Raw genomic sequence first — 21,020 nt, 5'->3', positions numbered from 1 at the left:
CTCTTTGTAGATTGAGATACTGCCAGATGGATTATTTCAGTGCAAAAAGCTGCAATGTTTACTTCTGGGACATAACAGCCTGACGAGTTTGTCTCCTCGTGTCGGCCAACTGTTGAACCTTGTTCAGCTAGTGCTGATTGGGAACTACCTTGAATCGCTTCCTGCTGAACTAGAAGAATGTCAGTCTCTGAAACGGAGTTGTCTAATTGTAGAAGAAAGGTTGTTAAAAACGCTTCCACCTTGTGTGAGAGAGAGCTTGCAGACGTGCTTGGATAAATGTTAAATGAGATGAGACTGTGTACGTCGATAAATCCTTTAGGCCTTTGACTTACTGTCTGTGTAAAGATAGATGTAGGTGGAAAGAAGGAAAGAGAGGCAACAAGTAGTTTACAATTCAGGTCTAAATCTACCCATGTTGCCCTGAGTCGTCTTTATAAGAAAAGGAAAAAAATGCATTTGTCTTAAAACAAGCAAGCAGAAGTGTAGATTTAGCAGACAGACATTTGTGAATAACCTGATAGGTAAGTGATTGGGTTCTACTGGCTGATGTGCTTTCAGTAGTAAATGTTTATGGTCACTAGTGTTGGGATAGAAGAGTTGCTTGCTTAGCTGTAGAGTATCTCATTTTTTCATGGAAAATTTTATTTCTTCTGAAAACAATTTTAAATGGCTTAATCGTATATTATGTTGGGAGCAAGGATTACCTAGGTTTGTTTTTTCAGATACATACTTACCACTGACTTGGAGTAGCATGTGTTAAGTTGGGACTATCCTATTTAAAGTAACACAATTAACTGGTTCATTGTGCATTTTGAAAATCATTTTACAACGTCATTTTACAGTTTTAATGTTTTTTTCATGTGAGAAAAGTGTTGAACGTTAAACTTGTAACTTGGGAAGATGCCACTTGACTCTTTTTATTAAAAAAGTTGGACAAGTATTCTACACAGCCTTCTACAACCCACTTCAATATTTTATGTCTTTAAAGTAGCAAAAATTGAGCTAATTAACTATCTCGTTTGCCTAGTAGGTGGGATTCAAATATAGCTTATTTAATTTTAAAAATCAATCCGAAGAACCCTAAGTATTCAAGTAGCTACTGTTCATGTAACAAAGGTACTTGCTTTGTTCACATGTACTTAACTGAGACAACATAAATTGATAATTCCATAATACCTACCTTCATTGATCATAATGGCAAATGGAACACAGTGCAGCCATGAATTGTTTGATAAGTTGTGGGGATCCCAGCTGTTAGTGTGGTGTATACTCCCACTTGCCACTTAACCTTCCAATTGTTGATTCCCTCAATATTCCCTCCCCGTCACTCCCACTGCGGTATTAATGTACTGGTGAAAAATTTTCATCAAAGATTAATGGATGGAGAGGGAACGATACAACTTTAAAAAAAAAAAAAAAAAAAGAGGAGGAGGAGGAAAAAAGCCCATGCAGTTCAGAAGTGCTTGTAAAAACACCATAAGCTTTTTCTTTTCTCCTAAGTGGTATGTGCCTACAAGCTGTGAGCTGAAGGGAAGCTCTTATTACCCTTTCCTTTATTTAATATACTCCAAACTGGAAGGAAATAAAGTGATTGCAGATTTTATATATTTTTTTCCTGTACACTTTGTTTCATTATTTACTTCTAAGTCTGCTATTCTGGAATTTATCATCTCAGCTAAGAATTTTGGATTTTGCCTGTTACGGTATGTATATACAGACACACAACCTGCTAGCATGTATTCAGGGAACATTTTTCTAATGTGTTAAAATTCAAATGTAAAATGCAGGCTAATGTATGTTTAACCAGATACAACTACATCTGACAAAAACACTAGAAACATTGACTTCTTAAGATTCTTGATGTTGAATAATTGTAATCCCTGGTTTGTCATTAAATCACTAGAAGATGAGTTTAATCTAGTTTATTTTTTGGTCACTCTGCTCTCATTCACAATGGCATTGTCTTGGAGTTAAGGTTTGCCTTTTAATTTAAAAAAAAATCATATACTTAAATTCTGATCCCTACATATAAAGAGGAGATGGTCTTTAGCTATCCAACAGGTTAATACTTATTCATCAGGCAAATTGCATTCCAAAGACCTTTCTAAATAAAACATTCTTCTCAGGGAACCGAACATATGGAACTTCATGAATTTTTCCACAGCTTTTCAATCTTTTAGTTTTAGTAGGTGCTGTATTGAATGAAATTTTGTGTGTCAACTGATCAATCACATCTAAATGTTAAGCAATATTTCTAGAATAGTATCTTTTTGTAACTTCCATTTCTAGTTTTTCCAAGTCTTAGTCCAAGATATAATTTTCATGTCATTATAGGTCCAAGGGGACTTGCATAGTTCACAAACAGAGCTAGTCTTAGAATATAACTATGTTAGAGCGGAACAACTTGTGCCACTATCAATAGAGTTGAGTTAATAATTACAGTATAAATTATGTCAGGAAATTTTAAAATCATTTTGTGCTGGAATTTGCACAAGATTTTAGCCTACAAAGTACTTTAAAAATAATATTACAAAAGTAGATTTTGTTTTGGATAAAAGTTCTTTTAGTCTTAAGCTTTATTTCATTCCTTTGTTGAAAAGCAGCATTGATATTTAAAAGAGCATAAGGTTAAACAGATAACTGTTTGCACCAGACATTTAGAACAAATTTTTACAGCTTTTTAGTTGTGTAAACCCTTTTTCTTGATTAGCACTCTGACACTGCTTAACTATGGCTTTGATCTACTTTATTTCATCCAGAGTTTGTCCTTCAGAAGTGAACTACACTAATAGGAATAATGTAGAGGCTGATCTTGCATTCTTAAAATGTGCATAACTCCAAAAGAAGCTGGGGAAACTGTCTAAGAACCATGGGATTAGACCCATAAACACTGTTTCATGAATGGAGTCTTTTTAAAAGAAAAACAAAAAAAAAACCTACAGCTGTACTGGATGTGTCTAACATTTTGTTGGTTTTTCCCTTTTAAAAAGGAGAAATGAACTCAAAGCCTACATCTTAAAGTAATATAATATGAATATTATGTTACACCCTGACAAAGGCCAGAAAGTTTAAAGGCTGACATCTCTAGCCTTAACTCATGCCACAGTGTGCCTTTTTTGTTTTCCTTTCTGTACCTGGACACTCCCCTCCCTAATATTTAAGAATGGAGGATGGAGGCAATCATAATGGAATTTCATGATGTCTATTTCAGTCATCATTTAAACATCAGCTTAACATTGAACATTTGTTCAGAATGAAGAGATCATCAGGGAATCGGGATATTAATCCAATTTCATAACTACTGTACAACAAGCTCTGGTGACATCTGCCCTATTTGTATAAACCAGTCCCATTCATCAAAAAAAGGCTTCTCAGTTTGTTTCAATTCTGTTGTGTTGTTGTTTATGTATTTTGTATTAATTGTGACCTTGTATATTTTGGACATTTTTGGCTGAAAAACTATTAAATTCTTTGCATTACAATTCTATGCACTTTATTTCCTTACCTACATACATGTCAGCAGCATTTCTCCCCATCTTTGACAGATGAAATTTAGTCATTAGAACTTTGTTCTCTTCTGTTAAGGGAAATCAGTTATTTTAATTATTTATAGTCCCTCTGTGTTTGGATCAGAAAACACACCAAAGAAACCCTGCTCCTTGAAGTGCCTCAGCTGCCTTTAATTTGAATTTAAGATGCCGTATAAACAAATTCTGAACACTTTTTGGTAATGCAGCACAGCATTACACAGTGGAACCTGGCAGATGCTGAGCAAAGATCACTTCTCCTGTGCTGAGCAAATAAACCTCAGTGCATTTAACCCGCTGCTTAATGATGGCCTATAGGGGGTTCTCAGGACAAATTTGGTGGCCTCAGAGTGCGGCCGCCAGCTCTTGCTGATGGTCTTTCTCACACTTTTTCCTAAAATACTTAATTAGCTTTAAGAGAAACAAATAAATATACATGTCAAAATCATTGTAATTTATTTATTTCTAGCTTATAAATCTGTTGTGAAACATGACATTAACAGACATACAAGTATCACTTTTCACAGCAGACTTAGCTCTGGCAATCCTGGGGACAAATTAAGCCCTGGATGGGGGTGGATGGGTCGGGGGAGGCAGTAGGGGCCGGAGTCTGAAGCTCCTGGATGGGGGACGGAGCCCGAAGTCACGCGGCAAGAGCCTGGGGCCCCCTACTACACAGTCAGAACTCAGGGCTGGAGTCCGAAGCCCGTCACCCTGATGCTGAAGCCCAAATCCTGAACCCTGGGATGGGGAGCTCACCAGCTGCCTGCTCCTCCAGCATAGTGCCCCAGGTATCTCCAGAGGAGGCACAGCTCAACCCTTATTCGCGACCCCAACTCCAAGGTCATGCATCCAAGAGCACCAGAGAGGGGCCCTGTTCCTCTCCCCACCCCCCACAATCTCAATCCAGAAGGCTGTGGCTGTAAGAAAAGCCCCTGGTTGCTACATGCAGCAACAGTGGCCACACTTGAGAAACACTGGTATATATTGCTCATAGAGTGACCATATGTCCCATTTTTAAAGGGACAGTCCTGTTTTTTAGGACTTTTTCTTATACAGATGCCTATTACCCCCCACCTCCTGTTCTGTTTTTTCACAGTTGCTATCTGGTAACCCTAATTGCTCATATTACAAATTGTGTGATAATCTTTATTAACAGGTTGCTAAGATAAAATGCCCACCCTATTGTGTGTTGTAGTTAGTGGGACTTAGCTTCAGCAGGATGCCATATTTAATGCAAAGTTCCAGTTTATAGGGATGGAGCTAAAGTGAGCATGTATTGGCAGGTAATGATTTTGAAGTTTTCCTCTTGCAAAGAAATTGTGAAGGCAATAGCTATGGCAATGTCAGGAGCTTCAGCAGAAGTGTACTGTCTAGGCAGTTCTCATACAGTGTGCTGTAAAGGAAACACTTGGTGGTGGAAACTACTTAGCTTTGATCCTCTTCACAGTCACTGTCTTGCTACAGAAAGGCCACATCCCCTAACCTTTCCAGCTACACTTCTAGGAGCTTGTGATTTTATATAAGCATGAAGTGCAGGCAGGGGTCACAATGAAAGGAGGGGGAAAGGTGATGGTACTCTTCCACTTTCTGCCCCTACAATAACTTCTTCCCAGGCAGATGACCAAAATGAGATGGTGCTCACAGAAAATTGTTCATATGTTCAAAATATGATCCTGTATGGGCTTTGGATTCTCTTGGGCTTGTCTCCATGATTTGGAGGGAAAAAAAATAAGTGGTGGTATCTCCCAAATGCTATATTCTTGGGGCATCAGAATGAGATCTTGTGGTAAATTGTGCAGATCTGTGATCCTTCCCTTCCTCTCTTGTATGAGGAATGGAACAGTTAGCAAGGTTGGCATCTAAATTATCATCACTGAGTTAATGCCTCACGAAGATAAATGGGGCAGTCAACATCTCAGAACTATGGTTCCAGGCTCTGTGAAAACTTGTCTCTGTCTCAGTTAGGACTTGTCTACATGCACACTTTTAAAGTGTTCACATGGGGAATTTAAACCGGGATAAGTAGAATGGTATAGATGCCAGTAAATTTCCCTATGTAGACCAGCTCTTAACCTCTAAAATGTGAATGTTTTTCTACAACTAGTCAATAGTTTCTGGAGAACTAGATGTCAGGAGCTTGAGAGAGAGGCTTTTGTGGCAAAGGAGTGTGAGCCCTGAGTGCAGGAAACAGCTCCATTTCCTCTTGCAGATTGTTTAAATCAGTAAAGTTCTAGAACCTTTGAGGATGTGTCAAAGCTATTTGGGGTTTTATCACACCCTGTATTTTCTCAAGTGTACAAATCTAATGTTGCATTTCATGTGAGCGAATGTGTGTCCTTGGAATGTAGGAAATACAGCATATAGTTTCTTTAGTGCATAGTTTACCTGGATTTGGGCCCCTCAGTAAGCCAAGCCTGGCTGTGAGCATCCACACTGCTGAGCCACACTGGAGCCATAGCTGTGTAGCTGCATCCATACAAGTACTGCAGTAACCTGGATTAGACACTAGGATTTGGGAGTGGAGGATGGGCATATCCCATGGTTCACAGTGCTGCAGTAACTTGAGCTACTTTAGGAATTGTTTCACAATATGCTTATCTGTCCTTCCCGAGCTCCTGTGTGGAAGTATTCTTTGTCCACCAACACAATAAACTAAAACCCTTCTGGTTCTGTACGCACCTCACTGTCCATTCCAGCTGGTGCCAAGGCGTGGATCCAGCATAGGACAATGACCTGTTCCTGCTTTTGGCTGAATTGTTACTGAGGGAAAGAGATAGTTGGGGCAGTGGCTTGTAGCCCTCAGAATATATTGACAGTCTTGTGAGGAGATTGTGCGGACTATATGCTAACATGATAGAGTGGAGACAGCTAATGCAGATTGCAATAGCTGTGAATTCCCCCTATGTGGACAGGTGGTTCTGGTGCAGGAAGGAGGAGGAGGAGTAATGCCACGTGATCATGCACACCTGCGATGACCAGCAGCAACTCCAGAATTTCCACATGAGGAAGACGACCTTCTTGAAGCTGTGAAGCTGACCTTCCAGTGCCAGGGCATGTAGATTCAGGTTGCTATTGCCATCTGGAAGCTGGCTGCCCCAGTCTGTTACAGGTCAGTGATTAACTAGTTTCCTGTTGACAAATCAACTATTGGTGCTGTGTGGATGGAAGTTTGAGGCAGTTTGCTCTGATTTACCTACAGATGGTGGCTATAGCTAATATACCTAAAATAATAGGTGGCTTTGAGAGAATGGGGCTCCTAAAACATGCTGGGACTCTCATGACACAATTATGCCCAGGCACATGAATGATAATTGTATAGGTGGCTATGTTCATTCACAAGCACCAATGTGGGATGTACTGAGAGTATGCCAATACCCTGATGGAAGAGCACCTGATAGAAGAAGGATTAACTACACGCTGAGCAGCTGCAGATGGCCATGAAATGTACATTTGACCAGCAAATCAAGATGGTGAGGCCTGCAAAGTCATTTGGATGCCACTGTGCTCAACACTATTCATCTTATCAGGGCATGCTGCGCACTACACAATGTCTGTGAGGATAAGAGTGAGAGCTTTCACCACAAGTGGGCTCAAGGTGATGCTGGTTTACAGGCCCAGTACAGGAAACTAGAAAGTGGCCTCTGATAATGGGCGGGGGCCATGCAAACAATGGAAATAACAATAACAATGTGTCAACATCCTTGTGTTGTGTGGGGGAATGTGATACTGTATAGTGTTGTAGTATGCGTATCTATATAGCTGTCTGCTAGTGCTGAGACTTTATTCAAAGTTTTGGATGCAATGTCCTACCTCTTCATTGTTTCCCAAGCAGCCTCACACCGATGTGTAGTGTAAAAACCAACTACTCTTTAAAAATTAATATGGGCAGCTGAGCTGCCATTACATAAAGTATGCAAATGTTCATAAAAGTGAAATGAACATGGACTGGAAGGCTGATCCAGTGACAACTCACTAGTAATAAAATTCAAAGCTCATATAATCCCAGTTTGTGTGTGCATGGGGGGAGGGAGAATTGGTCTAAAAGTCAGGTAACAGCCTGAGTCAACTGCAGTGAAGAGTCATGCCCATAGCCAGCCAAGTATGGCCCAGCTGCCAGTAACCAGCCATGTGTATTGATTTCTTAGTTTTAAACGATCAGCCTTGTTCAGTACAGAAATTGCATGAAATAAAATCATTGGGCAGGTCAAATGATAACTTGAGCCCTTTGTCAAAATAAAATTACTTCCCACGTCCTGTGGGTCTGGGTTGGTTTTGTGGTTTTTTGTTTGTTTGTTTTTTAAGATGCCTATAAATTATACTGGAGCCTTAAATAGTTACACCTTTTAAAAAGGGGCTACATTTTTTTTTTGTAGCCCAGTTTTATGACATGGCATGTTACTAGCTTTTTACGCTAGTAAATATACTGCTAGCAGATGTACTGTTATCATCTGGCTGTTGAATCCGGTACACTATCTGGCCTAGCAAACACTAGTCTGCTGAATGGTTTCTTCTGTTATAGCTAGAAGAGGACACCAGTTAAGTGGAAGTAGGTGTGTATGTGAACATCACCTAGAACCTAGTCATCAGGAATTTTAAAATAGTCCTTTCAAATGCTGGAATTGACATTATGGAAAACCTTTATATAAGGTAAAATGTATATAGTGATTTACAAAGTAAAATCAGGGCAGCACTGTCAGAAGAAAATGTGGAACTGTTACCTTATCTCACAGATTTTAAATGTATGCTATGTAACTGGCTGCTGTGGGAAAGAACAGCCAGCCGCAGATAATCTTTTTGTTCACAAGGAAGAAGACCTAGCACTTACTTCTGAATAGAGAATATAAGACTTTATACTGTGATTCATTTTCATTTTTCTGTTAATGCTGTGTTTGTTTGAAAACAAAAACTTCCCCTCCTGTCCCAAGCTGTCCAATATCACTAAGTAAAAATACAATTCACAATCCTTGCACAAAACCAGCCCCCAATCCAACACAACATCCAGCAGCCCATCGGCAACCAGATATTAATGAATCAAAATTATTCCACTTCTCTGATCTTTTTAACAAAGCAACACGTACATCCTTTGCCATCTCAGCCCTTTCAAAGGGCCATCCAAAACAACAAATTCTGGTGATGGTGGACTAATGGCAGCAATGGCCGGGTTGTGAATGCAAGGCAGACAACTCTGCCGACAGTTCCTTCTCTTATTCTAAGGGAGCTGCAGCTGGAGAGTCTGCCCAGTGCAGCTGTGACAATCACAGGGGAGGAGAAGTGATCTCTCAGTTAGGAAAGTGCTATGCCATTAGGGCTTTACAAGTCAGTATCAACATGTGAAACTCCAACTGGAAACTCATAGCGCACTTCATGGAGCACTGGGGCCGTGTGTTGACAGCAAGACAATCCTCTCAAGTGAGCTGCCACATCACTTCCAGAGCAGGTTGTGCATTGCAGTTAGATGCTGGTGGAAGGCAGTCTTGGTTACCCTTGCTATCAGAGCTTTTAAAAGCAACTGGAAATCTAACCAGATCTTTAAATTGGGAACCATGGTCAAGAGGCTGATAGGTCTGTCAAATATTCCAGCAGCTTCCCTCAGCCTACCACAATCCCCTTAATTTTAATCTACATTAAGTCTTATTCACCTTGCACTCATCCATGCCCTAATCTCATCCAGACTCTGGGAAAGACAGTAAACACTTCATTCTCCCAGGTAATCCTTGTTTGCGATAGGAAATTCTCATTTACTAACGTGATGGGTATACTGAATCCACTTCTGCAAGCTTATGTGAAAGCCCTGGCTTCTCACTGAAGCCAAGATGAGTTATGGGTACTTACACTTCACCTCATAATGAATAACCCTTTGTTTCCCAAAGATGTTTTCATAAATGAAGGTTGTTGTAAAGCTAGTGGTTGTTTTTCTGTTCTGCAGATATAAATTATAACATATGCCTGAAGAGGAAATGGAAACCAAATGATTTGCTAATTTAAAAAACTGGCAAGAAAGCAAACGGCAATGTCAAGATCAGGAAAAAAAATCTGATTTGAATTAAATCCATTTTATGCCAAGTGTGTGCAGCTCTTGTTAAAATCAGGAAACAGCTGGCCTAGATGGTCCTGATCAACAGAATACATTATTTCTCCAGCATTAGTTCCTTATGCACTTTATCACGATCTTGAGAGACAGATTTCTAAATGCTTGAGCCTGTCTTTTAGCTACAGCTGCCAGTTTTCTGGATAGAAAAATACCATTGGATTGTTAATAGATGGTTGAATTGAATTCCAGTAGATTCATATATAGTCCAGTGTGAGTATAGGCAAGGTCCTTATATATTCTATGACAAACTAGGTTCCAATTCTGCAGCAAGGTTCCTGGACCAGCCAGCTAGAGATTATGTAATTATTCATTTAATTTTGCTTTAAAAAATTGAGATTTTTAATTAGCTAAATCTGAAAATGAACAATCCAATCATCCAGCTTGTTCTGCCTGAGAGGAGGACTTCTGCCAGCTCAGCTCTGTCTGTCAGGGATGACACCTCTTCACACCCCAACTGACAGAACTATGCCAGCAGGAAGCTGTAGCACAGACATAACCCAAATTCAGAACATGTGCTAACAACTTTATTCACTATGCTCACTTCAGGACTATCCTTCAGATGCCATTTTGGGCCCAGCCCATCTACCATGTGAAGGAATGAAGCTAACAAGCACCACCAGTAAAAACTATGCCTCTTGGAAGGGTTGCCTATACGCTGAATAGCGATCCCTTGAAACATGGGCATTTTCCAGTTTGCCAGGTAAGTGAACATTTAGAAGGATGCAAATATATGTTTATCATCTCAGAAAGATTAAGGATTAAGACAATCATTTTTTCGGATTTTTTTTAGGAGTTATATAATTCCGAGGGACAGTGGAAAGGGGATAGAGAAAACAAATCAAGGCAAACCCTAATTAAATAATTATACAATTTTATATTCTAAAACTCAGATTTGTGTGTATATCTAATCCCTGCAGACCTGCATCACACTCTTTTCAGGGAAGCAGGGTAATGTGGTTCAATCACATGTAGTTAGTAATTTAACATATATATAAAACACAGACCAGGCTGTTGTCTTTTGCCTATGGCAGGGGTGGCCAACCTGAGCCTGAGAAGGAGCCAGAATTTACCAATCTACATTTCCAAAGAGCCACAGTAATACGTCAGCAGCCCCTCATCCACTCCCCCCCTCACTCCCAGCGCCTCCTGCCCACCGGCAGCCCTGCTGATCAGCACCTCCCCCTCCCTGCACCTCCTAAGCAACTGTTTCATGGGAGGAGTGAGGGCACAGCAGGCTCAGGGGAGGGGGCAGGACGGGGTGGAGTGGGGGCAGGGCCTGTGGCAGAGCCAGGGGTTAGGCAGTTAACACCTCCTGGCTTATTGGAAAGTTGGCGCTTGTAGCTCCAGCCCCAGGGTCGGTGCCTATACAAGGAGCTGAATAGTAACTTCTGAAGAGCCGCATGTGGCTCCGGAGCCACAGGCTGGCCACCCCTGGCCTAGAGTGACATGCTCTTTCACATAATATGACTATCAACACAGACTGCCAGACTGCTGATCTAGATGAGTAAAATAGTTTCTCACAAAGATACTGAAATCAAATAGGTGTGAGTATCTACTTACCAATGTGGCTAAGTGGTTAATGAATTAGCCCAGATAATATCAAGATGTAGCAGTACCTGAATAAAATGACTGATGAAGTGAAAAAAAAAGAAAACTACTCCCAATAAATTAAAATGTAGTTCCTAGTGAGGTGATGTAGGCCTTCATTCAGTCAGGATCATGGCCTTCCTTTCCCACTAGGTTTTATTTTAAAATTGCCCTTTTCTATTTAATTCTGTGTACATGTAATGTGCTCGTGTGTCCCTAAAAGCTGTCTAACTGCTATCCAATTGTTTATACCTGAAACTTCATGTAGATGTGGCTTCTAAACATCTATTTTTTAAAAATCTACAATTCCTAGACTTTATTGAGGACATGAACTAAAACATGTTTTGCTCTTCTGCTCCCTCTGCTGGCACTAGAGCAGATTTTTAAAGGACTTCTTTAAGGTGATCTAAAATGAAAAATTCAGCGTTATTTATTTTTAAAAGCATGATCTGTGCTTTTTCATAAGCTAGAAGATGAAAACACTATTGTTTGAATTTAAACCTTCCCCAGCTGCTCAGCAAATGCAGGATTGGGCAAGTGTGGGGAAACTGAAGTGTTATATCTGATTTCAAATTTAGTCTTCATTTGCATGGCCCAAATAGGATAAAATGTAAAAAGCAAATGCCCCTCGTAAGTGGGAGCAAAGCAAATGAGGTTTGTAAAAGTCAGGTTTAATGAAACAAAGGTATCATAAGTAAGGCAGGTGAACATGCTGATTTTTTCAATGTGTCTTTCCCCTGCTGTTGTCACTGTAACAAGCCTAACTCTCAGAGTGGGGCTGATCTCCTGAGTGAGGCTGGAGCCCAGTGGAGAGGTACCAACACAACCTACGTTCACTTCCTGCTCCATCGGCACCAGAAGGAGAGGGGTGATTCAATGGAAAGCAAGTCATGGCTGTTCAGGAAAACGTCCCTTGTGAGCTGGGAGAAGAGATCATCAGTGGTGCTGGGGAGTTGGTCATAAATCACAAAGGGCCAAGCAGAGCTCCTCCCCTCCCCCTGCCCATTTTGGCCTGAGCTCCTGGCAGTGGGGATCCATATCTGGGCAGGGCAGGGTAGGGTATCAGTGCCGAGTGCAGCCTAGGGTACAGAAATCTCCTCTCCCCTCGGCAGCTCCCATCCCCGCTCGCCAGCTGACTTTCTGCCCCCGCCCCAGTCCTGGGGCAGGACCGGCGCTAGCTCATTTGTGCTGCCTCATCTGTCCCTGCCCTGCCCAGGGAACTTCTCTTCACCTCGTGCTGGCAGTGACTCAGCTGGGAAGGTGTTTTCTCAGGTGTGATGTAAAAACAGCCCTGGGCGCAATTTCACCCTGAATTTTTAATCCTCCCCCATTATCAATCCATTTCTGGCTCAGATCCTATTACTGTCTAATGGATACATCCATCCGCTGGGCAGCGGTTCCCATTGCACTTGGGCAGGTAATTACTGGAGATGTGGTTTAAAAGACTTCACTAGCGGGCAGGTTTTATAATGGAAAATACCATCACTTTGTTGCATGGTGTGTGGGTTACACAAGCAGGCCAGGATGTTTCTGCATTGAGGTGGGGCCAGTAGCACGCAGATTGTTGGCTGCTGAGACAAGCTGGTGTTTCCAAGTGCTGTAAACGTGCGGGGTGGGGTACTCGCACCAGTAGTAGAGCTGAGGAGAGCAGAGACTGGTGATTGCTCCGTTCTGATCAAAGGACTTTGCAAGTCCACAGGAGCCCGCAGGCTGCAGGTAACGTTGACCTGAGAATGCCCCGGATTGGAATAGGGCTGGCACGTGCATTTGGGAATTGCAGCAGAGCCAACACTAGTACTAGTAGTAACTGAAACTGTGTTTCCAGGCCCGAGAGATGTCACTTGATCATGGTTCTGAAAGTAAATATGCCACTCAGCTGACAGGGATCAGTAGCCACTGACTCCAGTGGTTACACACTGAACTTCATGCAGTTCATTAGCATCTTGATGAACTGCCGAAGGATCATCAGAACCCATGACAGTGGTTAAAATTCCCCAGATTCAGGCATACCAGCCTGGCATTCCTAATTTGGCTTCAAATGCCTTTTTAATATGCTTTCCCCTGTCTCAGGTTTGGTCCAGTGTACAACAACTTGATCTTTTAGTGCTTGACGTCTCCGAGACAAGTGGCTGCTGCAGCTAGAATGTAGGAGGAAAGGAATATATAGGTGTGAGGATAAATTTCAAACTATGATTAGGTTCCATATTTTTAAGATGACTTTTACAAATCATCTAATTTGGTAAAATAAATAAAATATAAATGTCTTCTGGCCTCAAACAGCCCATCCCACATGTGAAATTGAATGAACTTTGAAAGAGGGAGAAATAAGGGAGGGAGGAGGGGAAGGCAAAGTTTAATTTAGGAAGAGCGTGGTTCAGTTGAAAGCTCCACCCAGGAAGGGTGCCTGTACAAAGTGCTCATTTGCTTTTAGTGAAATTCCTTTATGCGCTTAGGAAAAAAATTTCTTGATCCAAAAATACCATCTGGTGCATAATAAGTACGACAGGAACAAAGCAAGAAGGTAGGCATAGCTCAAGGGCCAGAGTTAAGGTTGTTTGGGAGACTGTTATTGTGAATTTCTATGCTGTCAAATGTTTGGGGTGGGGGTTGAAATAACATATAATTTCCTGTCTTTTAAATGGTTTATTGTTTTATACAAAATTACAGTGTTCTTCTAAAGTTTATAGCACTAGAGTCATTGGTCGTTTGTTTTCAGTCCCATAGCAGTTTAACAAAAACTTTTTTGTGCAGGAACTGTTTGACATAGACAAAGCAGAGTGTGGTGTGGAGACTCCCAGTCATACTCCACAAGAAGATCTTTGCTATTAAACATTATCTCTCCTGCTGCTTTAATTTACTGTCATGTCTACCAGTGTTTCAATGAGGTCAAAGAAACCTCGAGTTGGGACTTGTGTAAAGTTCCAAGAGTTATACACTGCACTGTACGATACATCTGTTTGACATTGCATGTAACATGCTTAGGGAGCATTATTCTAGTGCAAACTGTCTATTAGTGTTTCATAGGTGGCTATGTGATCTGGAGGAAAAAGCACCAATGTGGGAGGCAGATAGTTATACTGTTATTACTTTATTTTATTATTTGTATCGTGGTAGTCATGTACCAGGCCTCCATTGTGCTACGCACTGTACAACACTGAACAAAGAGACAGTCCCTACCCCAAATTGCTTACAAATCTAAGTCTAAGATAGAGCCAGTGGGTGGATGCAGACAGACAGACTGGGGAGTACAAAGAAACACTGAGACAATATTGGTCAGCATGATAAGCAGTGGTCTGAGCACACCAGCAGCTCACTGTGAGCTGATTGGTAGCAAGAAGATGTGGAGGATGTGAAGGCCCTGGAAAGTGAAGACAAGTAGTTTGTTTGATCTGATAGAGAAAGGGGAACCAGGACAGGGATTCAAAGAAAGGAGTAACATCATCAATACGACAAGCTAGGGAAATGATCTTTGCAGCAGCATTCTGAAGGGCAAGAGTGGGGCAAGCTGGGATTTGCCGAGGCCTGAGAAAAGGATGTTGTAGTAATTGAGACATGAGATAATGGGAGCCCAGAATAGATGTAGCTTTGTGGAGGGGGAGGAAAGGCTGTATCTTAGAGGTGCTGTGCAGGAAACACTGGCAAAATTTAGAAACTGTGTGAATGTGTTCTGTTCCTCACTCCGATGTCAACATGGTGTGTAGCCTTGGGCAGGTTGTTTCACACACCTGCCTCAGTTTCCTCCATTGTAAAATGGAACAGATAATACTTTACTTTATAGGGATGTTGTATGGGTTAATTAATGTTTGTACAGAACGTTGCATATTCAAAGTTACATAAATGCTAGGTAAAAAATTATTATTTATTAGCCATAGAGAATAGGGCAAAGCAGCCATGGCATCATTCCATCATTGTCCTTCAAGCCATGTTAATCAATGAGAGGAATAAAATGACTGTCTCATAGTACTTCCTTGGATTTACACAGATGGTTTCTGCATTTTCCTGCAGTCTGTTAGTGCTGGACCAACAACGGAAACAGCAACAATAGTAGCAGCTTGAGAGATTGTTTGGAAGTATGTTGCAGGAACATATAGTATCTCTTTTTTCAGTTCCACACAAATGCCTCTGTATGACTGAAAGAATGTTGCAGAACTAGATCTCTGCAAAATATTCCCATTGAACCCCAAAGCCATTCAGAGGGAGCTTTGGGTTCAAGGTTTGATGTGCTCAAAAGCCTCAGCCAAAGGTCAGTGAAATGGGCTGAGGTGATTTGTCTATGGAGCTGGGAAGCTGCCAGCTCCCCCTCCATGAGTCTGTCAGATTCTGCACCCACAGATGGTGTCTAAGGAAAAGGGGACTCTCCCAGGGCCTGTTAGCAGAGCAGATATCCTTTGGGGTGGGGTCAGGGCAAAGGGGTTCCCTTGCAAGGTTTGAATTAGTTGAACCCTGTGGGTCAGTTTCTTCCACCCTGAATCATACCTTGCTTAGAAAGTACTTTCAACGATCTTATTTCTGGAGTTAGGTACTAGCGAGCATGAGCAAGGGTGGCAGTATCTCGCTCCGAATGAATGTGCAGGGGTTGGGTTGCTAGGGCTTGTGAACCAAACTGCAGGAGTCAGATTTTTAACCAGAAGCTGCAGGCTCGATTCCTACAAAGAATTTCTAGCTGGCTGCTGATTGTCATTGTACCTGTCCCCCTGTGCCTAATGAGAGAACCTGTTTTAATCATCCATTTATTATGGCAAAATGGACACAGACCACTCACTGACTCGATTACCACTGTGTTTAGTTAGAAGAATAGTAGATTCAGTTTCATAAGGCAAATCATAACACTGGACAGAATACTATTTATACTATGCTAACCTTGTATTGATTTGCAATCAGAACCTGCTTCTGGGTTATCAGATACCTCTATGAGCCTAATAAAGCCTTTTCACATTTTGGCTTTCCTCACTCTTTGCTATAGGAAGTACAACAAAATCAGCTGGTTTTTAAGACCACATGCAAAATTTTTGTTTAGATGCTCTTAATTTGTTTTTCTAACCTCCATGAAACGTGTCCTATTCTAGGAAATTCCTCACATTACCTGCAGTTGTGTCCTCTATCTGATGTCATATTTCTAAATTAAAATAGTTCAATTAATTTCCACTTGTTTGAGATTTCTGGAAGGCTTTGTCATATATGATCATCTAAAAGGGCTTAGATGCAATGAAGCAGGTAACACACCACATCCAAAATGCACAATCAGCCATTTAAATAAATTATTAACAATAGATTTGGATGAGAAGATGCCTTCTGTGTGCTCTGAGTCCATTAAAATCTCCAAATGTACATATGTAATCCTTAGTCACAGTAAATGTTCAGACAATTCATTTTCCTCTGTTGAACAAATGAACCATTATACTATATGCTGGATCAAGTACAGCACAGCCTACAGATAGCCCAAAACAAAGTTCTCAGATGTTCCCTCCCCACCCCGGCTTTGTACTCATAATAAACAAAAACATCTCACAACTCTAGCAGCACACTTGCATCTATTTAAATACAGGCTATAGCTGTACTCTTTGACTGCTAAGAATTAGGAGTAACTTCTTAACAACAACAACATAAAAGTTGCATCTAACCCAAGAAATATCTCAGCTTTTTATTCTGAATTAACAGACTTGCAAAGTAGCACCCTTAACTCTTTGTTGGTTGGTGCGACTGGGGCTATTTTTTCATATATACATAAATCTCTGGCAATGCAGCTTAGGCTCCTCAGACAAGTATACAAATTACAGTGCAACCAGGCACACAGAACAGATCTGAGAAGGAAAGAACGGGCTCCAACACTACAATGGTAGGTCTATCTTTCAGACGGGTGGGTTGGGAATGGCTGGTGGCCAAGAACTAGAGTAGAAAGAGCACTTTAAAAAATAAAGACATACAGACTCCAGAGCCCAGATTATATGGTCTGGCTGAGCTGTGCTCAGCATGTAGTGGAGGAAGGGAAAGGAGCCATCTCAGGGAGTAGCTGCCCATTAAGGGGAGTTGGACATGGCTATATCCATGATGGATTTGCTACCTCTCATCTGAGACTGATCAGATAGGGGTCAGGTGATTATAAAAGCCAGCAAGTAGGCCATCTGGGTAGAGTGTGACTAAGTAGCCCGTTGCTCATGGAGGAGAGCTACGGGAAACAGGCAGAGAGAGAATCTGTAGGGAATAGATATGCCCCTGCAGAAGGTGGTGGGTTAGGGGGAAGAGACAGTTAATGTGCTATACTATTTACATGTGGAAGAAATAAAACTGAAGCCTTCTGAAAAGGGGCCTGAACAAGACTCTAGGCACGGGCTTACTTCTTCCTGGGTTGTGGAAAATTGTAGGCCAATAGCCTACAGGTCAAAGGTGGGTTTATGCCTCAGGGACTTGTTTAATCTAAAGGTTGCCCTAATTTATGCCTGGCTGTCCTGATCCCAAGGGGCTGTTCAAGCAACCAGAAGTGCAATTCCCCTTTTTGCCTAAGGGACATCCCCTTCACTGACTCTGAACCATGTGGGTGGCAGGAGGAATTCTCTTTATGTAAGAGGAATCCACAGGTGACCTATTAAGCTGGATTCTAGCTTCTTTTTCCCCTTCAGAGTGTCATGAAGTGGTCAGACACCCACCCCAAGACTTTCAACAGATTAAGGAAAACCATTTTCTAGTAACGGCTCAAGACCAAATTTACCCTTATTGAAAAACAACAAAGAGGTTCTAATAACTGTGTGTAGTGTATACCGATCCATGGATGAGTCTATGGGTCATAAAAGGGAAACTCACTCAATGTGATCAAGTGCATGCCTAGGTACATCCATGGCTGTGGGTGTGTGAATAAAAGGAAACTGTGGTCCACAAAAATCCATAGCTTCCACCAACAAGGATGTGGAAACAATGGAGCAATATGGTGCTTGGGAACCAGAAAGTGGGGCCCATTCATTCTGTGCCTGTTACAAGTCTGTTGATATTAGAAATGCTGGGCCCAGTTCTCCCCTCTGTTATGCTGATTTTACATACACCTTCAACAGAGTTATACCAGAATAAAACTAGTGTAACATTGTGGAACAATAGGGCCTGTTTTACCTATCCTGATTGTAGCAGGATGAACAGCTCTAGCCTATAGCAGATGTGAAAACTGGTGCTAGAACAAACTATAGTGGCTAATGTCCCAAATGCCTACCATTAGAAGTGCCAAAATATGAGTCTTATGAGCTGACCTGGGACATCAGTTCTAGAGATCCAATCTCTGCTAACTACAGGGGAGCCTAAGGCCATTTCATGCATACAGAGGCCACCAAACAGACATCAGCAGCATTTGATCACTAACATCCCAGGCTGGATTCAAACCAGCATTTCTGTGGTGAAAGCCTTGAAGATTCTAATTCCCAGTCCCTACAACCTTCCGGCCCCCTGTTGAACACGGTATTTCATCAAATCATTTGTGATTGCTTTCTAGCAACGAGCACTATTTTCAGCAGTTACCACCAGACTCTTATATGTTAGGTAGCCAGTACTATTGCTATATTTTAAAACCCCTTAATTTAAAGAGCTCATCTAATTCTGATCCTTTCCATTTTTGTTCCCCAGATAACGACCATACCATATGTCTGACTATTCCGCTTTCCATGCAAAATAGGGAATCAAAAACTCCACACGATTAACAAATATTCTTCTTGTTTACATGAAAAAGCAACTGTTTTAAAATGCCATGAAACATTGGGGGAAATTTCTTTCAAACATTTACTTTATCGTTGTTGGAGGTGCAATGGGAATTTTTTTTAGGAACATGCTGTTTATGTGTTTTAGTTGAATTATTGACATAGATTTGCTGGCAGAGAAAGCTCTGAAGACTGCAGTGGAAAAGAGGTTGGGTAATATAATGGTGGATTTTGTAAGAGAAAACAAAGAATAAAGCTGTAAGGCTGAGATTTTCAACAGCAGCTAAGAATGTAGAGATGGGCATCTAAATCCCTTTGGCTCCTTTGAAAATCCTAGCCTAAAACAGAGTGACCACAGACCACACTCTGATACCTCTCATACCAAAACAAATCAACTGCACCATGTCATGTTGTGTGTGTTTCTAAAATAATGTAACACTATGGAGGGGATACCGTGCACAATTCAGCATTGCTATAGCAAACAGAGACACTGATGGAGTTGGAGCAGCTCTGAAATAATTTATGAATACTGTATGTTGATCTGGTTACTGGGGTATGTACTGGTTTAGTTTAATAGGGAGCTGTACGGAAAAACAAACAGGAAAGCCACTGAATGGTCTAAATAAGTAACTTCTCCACAAACAGTTAAGGGTTAAGAGACAATACCATTACGGGAAAAGGCCAGCACACACCAGAGATCAAAAGGACCATAGCAGTTTGAAAGGGGACTTTGTCTCAGGAGCTGGGGAGTTGTTCATGAGAACTCAACTCAGTCATAGGCACTCAGTGGGTTGTCTGAAGAAGTTAGCTCTGCCTAGCTTACCAGCAGGAGATGGTAGAGCCTTCAGGTAAGATATACAGGCCTGTACACTCTTGTTCCTAAATCCTTTTTTTCTCTTATGCTTTGTTCCTATTAAAATAACCAACACTTGCGTTTAAGAAGACTGTCTGATCACGCATCCGACGAAGTGGGTATTCACCCACCAAAGCTCATGCTTCTATACATCTGTTAGTCTATAAGGTGCCACAGGACTCTTTGCTGCTTTTACAGATCCAGACTAACACTGTATATCACTGATCAGATGTACAAAGGGAAGAACCACAGGTACCTGAAGCCAGTCAGACCTGTTGGTGCTGGGGAAGCACAGTGGATACACAAGGGACTGTAGCCCCAGCACTGGTCTAGGAGTGAGTGAATTGTGGAATTCCACTGCTGAGGGAAAGTAAGGCACACGGATGGGTGTACGAGAAAGGGGGCAGAAGTGCAGATAGCCCTGGAACTGTGCCGGAGGTGAATGATGATTTATCATTTTTAATCCTGCTGACTGGCTGAAATAATTTGTTACCATATGTGACTGCTTAATTCCTCTGGCTGGCTGAATTAATGAGATATTTGTCTATGAGTACGTAATGCTGCAGGGAGGCCATCATTACAATGCTGTAAGTTTTGTTAGTTGTTAGGACACCAATACATTTTGAAAGGGCATTTTTATTGCCCTTTTCATTTATTATTTATTAAATAAATAAATAAATAAATAAATAAGGACCCAGTCCTGAAAACCCTTATTCATGTGAGCAATCCTGACTCTGTCAGTAGTCTCACTGAAGCATGTACTGCCCTTCTAATTCTGGCCTGCTGAACCTCTCTTCACTTACATCCCTCCTTAACCTTGCCTCTTCCATGATGCCCATAAGAAGCGCACCAGTAATAATAATCATTATGTTTAAAATAAATGTCAGTGAACCATCTCAAAATTTACATGCTTATGCTGAGTAACCCTGGACTTTTATTGCTGTAACCCTGTTCTCCTTCCCTGTGTGTCTTGCCCCCACTCATTACATCATGGCTAAAATTAGCCTATAACAGTGGTTCCCAACTTTAACAACCTGTGAACCCCTGTTACTAAAATGTCAAGTCTTGCGAACCCCCCTCTTAAAAATGAATATTACCAGGGATTTTCTCCTTTACCTGAGTATAAATTATGAGAGCAGTGATCTTAGAAATATAAAATTTGTTTTTGACATGCTTATTACACACTATTTAGTATTAATTATTACAGTATTTTTATTATGTTATGAAAACGGCAACACTCTTCCAAGATCTCACTTTCGTAGCTTTGTATCACTTCGTAGCTTTCG

The 21,020-nt window shown here is 41.3% G+C and overlaps 1 protein-coding gene across 10 annotated transcripts in view; it reads left to right on the top strand.

Annotated features, from left to right (window-relative positions):
- The window catches only part of LRRC8B (leucine rich repeat containing 8 VRAC subunit B), a 42,140-nt gene extending 38,677 nt beyond the window's left edge, over positions 1–3,463 (top strand). For all 10 annotated transcript variants that reach the window (XM_030573154.1, XM_030573152.1, XM_030573146.1 and 7 more), the window contains one exon: positions 11–3,463. In XM_030573154.1, coding sequence (XP_030429014.1) covers positions 11–283 — 273 coding nt within the window. In that variant the 3' untranslated portion in view covers positions 284–3,463. The remainder of the gene's footprint in view (positions 1–10) is intronic.
- The last annotated feature ends 17,557 nt before the right edge of the window (positions 3,464–21,020 follow it).

This window comes from Gopherus evgoodei, chromosome 8 (assembly GCF_007399415.2).
Source record: "Gopherus evgoodei ecotype Sinaloan lineage chromosome 8, rGopEvg1_v1.p, whole genome shotgun sequence".
Taxonomy (NCBI): domain Eukaryota; kingdom Metazoa; phylum Chordata; order Testudines; family Testudinidae; genus Gopherus; species Gopherus evgoodei.
The sequence above is the reverse complement of the archived record's forward strand: the minus strand, read 5'-3'. Positions and strand labels throughout refer to the sequence as shown.